Consider the following 7,450-nt stretch of genomic DNA (forward strand, 5'->3'; position numbering starts at 1 on the left):
TGGCTGTAAAAAGCTGTGTATATAGAATTCGTTATTAACTAAACTTTGATTTGGTACCAGAAGATAAAAGAACAATTCAACCTCCGGAACTGAGTTGAAGACTTTCTCTTTTAGCAGCTAATACATTTGTTGCAGTATTTGAAACTCCAGACCAAAGACTGGAGTCTATAATGTAAGCCCATAATGGGATGGAGCTATAAGTAATGGCATCCGGAAAAGATGTACTGGAGATTGATTTTTGTGTAGGCAGCCCTTTGAGCAATCTGTAAATGTTCGGGACGCTGCACGTTTTGCTTGAATGTGTGTTGGAGAGTCTTGTATTTCTACAATGTAGATGGTGTCGTGGCTAATTGAATCTTTAGCTTGCTTTGTATTTAGGTTCCGGTCGAGTCACTTTTAATAACCAGCGCAGCTACCTAAATGCAGTGGGAGCAGCCTTTGTAGAGATCAAGACTCCAAAGTTCACTAAAAAGGTAAATCTTCAAGTCGGAACCAGTAGAACAAGGAAGCAAATGTTTGACTTACTGAAATCTTTTCTTTTGTTAAAGGTTCAGATTGATCCCTACTTGGAGGATTCCATGTGTCAGGCATGCAGTGCCCAGCCCGGACCATTCTTCTGCAGAGATCCCGTGAGTTCTTGGGCTTGGGAACAGGATGGTTAATTCACCCCCAGCTAATTTCCAGTCTTTAATCTAACTACCCAACCTCAATGGTAGTTGAACTTGCTCTGGGTTTGTAATCTGTCTGTGGAGTTTGGTTTTTCGAAATGGGTTTAAATTGTTGCCCTGCATGCTGCTTAAAGCTCTTTGCTTCAGCGTGAGGGTGTTAACTTAGCCCAGGTGCAGTTTGGCATTGCAGTGCATCAGCCGAAGCTGTGTTCACAGCTGGCACATCTGGATGTAGTCACCTGCTGTTAAAGGAAGTGATGTCTGAGGGAATGGGTGACTGCCAGTCAGAAGGATAGATTTGGGGGGGTGGGGGGAACGACGCAGCAGGGTACAGGCAGGAAAGCCTCGGGTTGTGCTTCACATTGGTACCAATGACAAAGGGAGAGGAGGGATGAGGTCCTGTAGCAACAGTTTGGGGAGCTAGATAAATTTAAAAGCAGGAGTTGTAATCTCTCTCTCGATTTTACTCCTGGTGCCATGTGTTGGTGAGTATAGGAATCGGAGGATTGAGCAGATGAATGTGTGGCTGAAGGGATGCTGCAAGAGGGGGAGGCTTTAGTTTCCTGGATCCATTTCTGGGGCAGGTGGGACCTGTACAAGGCGGACAGAAATCACAGAAACCCTACAGTGCAGAAACAGGCCATTCGGCCCATCAAGTCTGCACCGACCACAATCCCACCCAGGCCCTGCCCCCATATCCCTACACATTTTACCCGCTAATCCCTCTAACCTACACATCTCAGGACACTAAGGGGCAATTTTAGCATGGCCAATCAACCTAACCCGCACATCTTTGGACTGTGGGAGGAAACCAGAGCACCCAGAGGAAACCCACGCAGACATGAGGAGAATGTGCAAACTCCACACAGTGACCCAAGCCGGGAATTGAACCCAGGTCCCTGGAGCTGTGAAGCAGCAGTGCTAACCACTGTGCTACCGTGCCGGCCAGGTTGGAGCTGAATCCAAAGGAAATATGGATGACATTTTAATACAAGTAAGGCTGAGGGTGTTGAATCTTTAGGGAAGGTGGTGCCAAAATATTGAGTCAATTGCTGTAGTGAGGGTGGCAGACTCCTCGATTTGAGGTCATAATGGGTAGAACAAAAAGACAGGCAATCGTGTTGCTGAGTGTAATGTGGGCCCCCAAACATTTGAAGAGCAGGTATGTAGAGAAATCTGTAAAATGTGGTGATGGAGGATTTCACCTTTCTCAGTAATTGCAAGTGCATCCCGGAGAGCTTTCTGAGCCAGCCTGTAGGTAGTCCTACAGTGCAGGGAATGAAGCCAGGCAGCTGGTAGAGGTATCAGTGGGGGAGCATTTTGCTGTTTGTTACTCTTGATCCTTACGGAAAAGGATAAAGATGGACTAGAAATTAAGGTTCGGAACTGGGGGCAAGGCTGATTTCAAATAGGGTAAGGCAGGGCCAAAGTGGACTGCTTGTAGGAAAATCCACATCAGAACAGTGGGAGTCATTCAAAAGCAAGGAGTACAGGGCTTGTGTGCGTCCCCCCATAAAGGGTGGGACCAACAAGTCCAGCAAATCCAGACTCAAAGGATATGCAGGAGTGAATGGGAGGAGGAAAGGGGAGGCTTCTGGCAGATACACAAGGCTCAAATAGTGGAACCCCTAGAGGAATATAGACGGTGGTGGGGGGGGGAATTTTTTAAAGAGCAAGGGGGCAGTGAACAAACACTGAGCAAATCAAAAGAAAATGCCAAGGTGTTTTATAAGTGTAGTGAGGATAACCAGGTAGAGAGTTTGCCACTTTGGGCCCTACTGTATGGAGCTGCAAGATGTAGGTGAGGTTTGGACCACGAGGTATAGAAATCAGGGAAGAGGGACTGTGAACAAATTAGCCTTGAGGTAGGAGGTGTTAGTGGGTTTAGAAGTGGATAAATCCCCAACCCCAGACCCAGATGAGATGTATCCCAGGCTGCTATGGGAGGCAAGGGAGGAGATTAGAGACCCAGACTCTAATTTTCAAATCCTCTCTGCCATAGAGGTGCCAGAGGACAGAATGTGGTACCGTTATTCAAGAAGTGAAGGTATTGACAGGCCAGTGAGTCTAACATCACTGTTGGGAAATTTATTGGCAAAAATTGAGGGGCAGTATTCATCTCCATTTGGAGAGGGGGCCAACTCCAAGGTATGATGCGAAGTTAGCCTAACCCCTATTTTGATTTGGCAGTAATGAGTATAATGTGTCTCACTCCAGGTGTGATTCTATTAACCCACTAGGAAGCCTTTATCAAAACAAACTTTGTTTACAGTTGAACAGTTTTTTTAAAATTAGCACAACTTTATCAATTACAGTAGTTAAACATGACAATTTGTTCCAATTTAAGCAATATCCTTCATAGTTTTAATCTTCAGGATCAGTTGGCAAAAACACCAGCTTGTGCGGCTTGCCAGCCCTGGAGCCTTTAACACTCCTGGAGAGAGATACCCATTTCCTAGCAGGTTCCAGACTTCAATCTCTCGGAGCTGCTGCTCCTTGCAAATCCAAACAAACTTCCTGCTTCTTTTCCCTCTAAAGCTAGCTCCTCCCATTAGCATAACGCGCTCTTGTCAATCAACCTAATTAAACCCCAGGGGACAACCCCAAAAAAGCAAAACTGCATTAGCTCAGATTAAAACTTGCTCCCAAGAACTGCGATCAATTTATACTTCTACATTCTTAACATGTGGACTGCCTGGAGCAGACAAATTGACACCATAATCAGAGCTGAAGTTTAAAACATTCTCTTCAGAAGAAACATGATTATCAATACATAGTCAGCATAGCTTTCAGTGTGAGGTGTTTTTCAAAGTAACTAAATGCATCGATAAGTGATGTGCGGTTGTTCTACGTGGACTTCAGTGAGGCTTTAGAGCCCCTGGAATTTGGGCCAGATTTAATCCAAATTTGGCCGAGGGCAGTGATGGTTGATTTTGTGACTGAAACTGTCTAGTGGTGTACTGCAGCATTGCTGCTGGATCCCTTGCTGTTTTGCAGTGTACAATAGTGATCTAGGGGTGGAAATTTGCAGATGACAGAAATTGATGGTGTGGCAAATAGAGAGGAGAGAGCCTTGGATTACAAGAGGATATAAACGGGCTGGACAGATTGGCAGAACAGTGACAAATGGCATTTAATCCTGAAAAGTGAGGGGTGATGCATTTTTGGGAGGATTGGCAAGGGAATACTGAATGATAGCAAGTACAGAGGACCAGAGGGACCTTGGGGTGCATGTCCGTCAATCACTCCAGGTAGCAGGACAGGTAGATAAGGTGGTAATGCATATGGGATACTTGCCTTTATTAACTGAAGCATAGAATATAAGAGCAGGGCGGTTATGATGGAGCTGTATAAAAGCTAGAGTACTGTGCGCAGTTCTGGTTGCCACACTATAAGAAGGATGTGATTGCACTAGAGGGTGCAGAGGAGATTGATCAGGATGTTGGGCTGGAATGTGCCTGGTTAGGCAGGGAGCTGGGAAGGAACCTTTTTTCCCTGTAGATTTAAAGTTGGGAGCAGGAGATTGGCTGAGAGCTTTTCCTCAAATCTCCGAGTGGTGGGAATCTGGAGCTCTGCCTGACGGGGTGTTAGGGGCAGGAACCCTCAACGTTTAAGCATTTGGATGAACACTTGAAGCAAAGCATACAAGGCCATGGACCAAGTGCTGAAAAAATGGGATTAAATGGATAGATGTAAGGGCATGTTTGTTCTGTAAGACTGACTAATAACCCCAGGTTGTTTTTAGCTAAACAAGGAGTGTAAATTTCATCACTATTGAGTTCGGTCATGTTGAATTTGAAATGGCTTTTGAATTTAATACTGAAATAATTGAAAATCAAGTCTTGGCTCACTCCGCTTGATTAGCTGTGACTAAAGCTTGTCTTGTCTTGGTTTCCACAGGTTTGCTTCAAATATTTCTGTCGTTCATGCTGGCAGTGGCAGCACTCCCTCGAGGTTCTTCGTCACCACCGTCCATTGATGCGCAATCAAAAGAACCGCGATTCCAGCTAAAAGCACAGAGCAAATGTGAGATTTCGATTTCAGTCGAGTGAGTGAAGCCAGGAATAGGCTCAGACTGGGAACAGCGATTTACGGACTGAAGTTCACTCCTGCACTTGCTATTTGCTGTTTAATATTCACAATCGCACTATGCACAGTGCATTCCATGGGGTATTGGGGCCCACCACAGCAGTTCCCAGACAAACGTTCTGCATCGAGGTGATAGCCAGGTCTTGAAGGTGTTGAAGCAAATGGCTTCACATTTGGATTTTTAGGCTTTTTTACATTCCTTGACAATGTTGCAAGTTCATTACCTTTCCACTAGCCGTTGCCATACAGTGCCTTTAAATTTTTTTTCCCCATCAGGACCGCAGATACTGGTGAATATTCAGCCGGTTTTTTACTTAAACTACAAGGCAGAGGAGTGCTTTATTTAGCAATCAAATTCAATATTTTACGCTCAGTTTTTACAGATGCAGCTGCCTTTTTAAGGCTTCATTTTTTTGACCAGTTTTTTTTACACTGTTTAAAAAAAAAAAGTTTTAGTCAAACACAACAGTGACTTCTCCTGGCGGCTTTTAACATTTTTGTGTCTGGGGCTGCTATTATGGACCCTGGGTCGTTGTTGTAAATCAAGATGTTTGCAACCATTGGTGTGGATTTATGGATTAGAAACTGGACTGAATAAACGACATTCGAGCTGCTGTACATAGTTTTAAGATGTTCTTTGCACTTTTTAATTTGCACTATGGGTAGGTAGAGGTTTTTAAATCACCATTCTCACTGATGACGTGGTTTTTCTTTTTTGTACTTGAGCAGAAGGGGTTTCGTGGCCAGGGCAGGCAGAGAATCCGGTTTAGGCCCCTTTTGGGCTGTTGCTCATTTACTGTTGGAAAGGATGAGAAACTATTGCTCGAGGCCATCTGAGCAACTGCTTGGGTCTTGGGGGAGTTGAGATTTTCACTCTTGTGGTTTTTGATCTGAAGCTGTGTGCCAAAGAACCAGTGTCCTTAACTTTTTTTTTGCTGAGCTGTTGCCTTGTCACCCGCCCAGCTGCTGTTGAGCATTAGTAAGGTCTCTACCTCACTGTTGTGGTACGCAGATGTGACTGCAGTTACCTGAAGTTGTGGAGTAAGCTGTTAAATGTTGGGCACAAAAATAAAGCCGTGTTGAAGCAGAAACTATAAGCGTTAAACATGTCTAATATGTACCAGTATAGTGCAAAAGTTTCTCAACTGCTTCCACTTAGAGGCACAAGAGCCTATATTGTACATAATGGTCAAAACATCCCAGAAATCCATCAGCTGATGTATTGCTAAACTTGCAGTGACTAAATTGTAGCAATCCTTCAGTGTGGTCGTGACCAATGAATGGAGTATTCTGGCCATTGATATCCAAACTTGCTGTAAGTAAAGACCCAAATGGAATAAAACCCATGATGTTCACAGTATAATATGTTGTGGAGTGATTTTTATTTTGTTCATATCCTGTGATTAAAATTGCTATTAGTGTATTACCAATAAAACTAAATAAATTGAGTGGTTTCTAAATGATCAAGTAGTCCTTCTGCTCAAAATATTCTTTCTCTACTGGGGAAGTTCTTGGATATTGGGTGCTGTGGGCTGCATAGAGAAATGCTGGAAAGAGCTTCCTAACAGGTTATCCAGTAGAAACTGGCCTCTGCACATGATTCTACACTATCCGAAAGATGTGCAGGTTAGGTGCATTGGCCATTCCAAATTGCCCCTTTAGTGTCAGGGGGACTAGCTAGGGTAAATGTATGGGATTATGGGGATAGGGCCTGGGTGGGTTTGTGGTTGGTGCAGACTCGATGGGCCGAATGGCTGCCTTCTGCACTGTAGGATTCTATGATCCACAATGGTGGGACTGAATTTAATCCCATCCTGGAGTTTTAAATTTGCAGGACTGTATTCCCGTGTGACCATGGATACTCATTCAGTGATGTGCATTTTTGAGTGTAGAATTTGCAAGTTGTACAAATCTGCCTTGGTCTTGCTGGGTTAGTAAAATAACCACATGCAAGTATGGAATGTTCAAAGGCAATGAAGCCGATAGTTTGTAGTGCAGCTGGATCCGGGGGTGGGGAGTCATTTTTGGGTTGTGTTTAATAGTTGAGCTTAATCTGATGGTGAGTTGCTGCAGTACTTGAAATTGTGCTTGGATTGTGTGGTCACTACTTGGACAACTGCCTGTCCGGTCAAGTCAGGATGCTGTGTGACTTGGGAATACTGTTTCCCTTAGAGTATCTGTTGATTGCTGTAGGATTGGGAAATGCAGGCAAACTGAGCATTGTTGCAGCAACCAAGCTTTACTGATGTTTAATTTGAGATGTGGGCATAGCTGGTGTTGGGGCCAGATTGGAAAATCCAAGAGATGTTATGAAGTTAGCCCAGACCCCAACCTGTGAACGCAAGGTGTTTCACTCCAGGTATGATTCAATTGACCCACTAGGAAGCTTTTATCAAAACAAATTTTTATTTAACAACATTGGTAAAAGTTATGCTAATTGTTTATAACAATTAAAATATTTAAACATGACGAAGTTAACCACTAACCATCTCTATAGTTCACTTTAAAGCAATATCCCCATAGACATGCACCCTTATTCAGAATTAGTTGGCACATAAAACAAATGCTCACCAAATATCCTTGCATGGAGCTATGTTTCCAGCCTTTTAATACCTCCAGACAGACACCTGTTGTCTAGTTCTCAAACAACCTCCAGAGATCCAATCTCAAAGACTTATTTCTTGGCAGATTCT

General features: G+C 43.8%; 1 protein-coding gene across 2 annotated transcripts in view; it reads left to right on the forward strand.

Annotated features, from left to right (window-relative positions):
* cpeb1b (cytoplasmic polyadenylation element binding protein 1b) overlaps positions 1 to 6,219 on the forward strand; it is an 81,807-nt gene extending 75,588 nt beyond the window's left edge. Inside the window, exons 10-12 of one of the 2 annotated variants that reach the window (XM_078200190.1) lie at positions 379 to 473; positions 549 to 629; positions 4,569 to 6,219. In XM_078200190.1, coding sequence (XP_078056316.1) covers positions 379 to 473; positions 549 to 629; positions 4,569 to 4,679 — 287 coding nt within the window. In that variant the 3' untranslated portion in view covers positions 4,680 to 6,219. The remainder of the gene's footprint in view (positions 1 to 378; positions 474 to 548; positions 630 to 4,568) is intronic. The other variant, XM_078200189.1, reaches the window with a different exon arrangement.
* The last annotated feature ends 1,231 nt before the right edge of the window (positions 6,220 to 7,450 follow it).

The sequence above is a fragment of the Mustelus asterias genome, chromosome 29, assembly GCF_964213995.1.
Source record: "Mustelus asterias chromosome 29, sMusAst1.hap1.1, whole genome shotgun sequence".
NCBI classification, from domain to species: domain Eukaryota; kingdom Metazoa; phylum Chordata; class Chondrichthyes; order Carcharhiniformes; family Triakidae; genus Mustelus; species Mustelus asterias.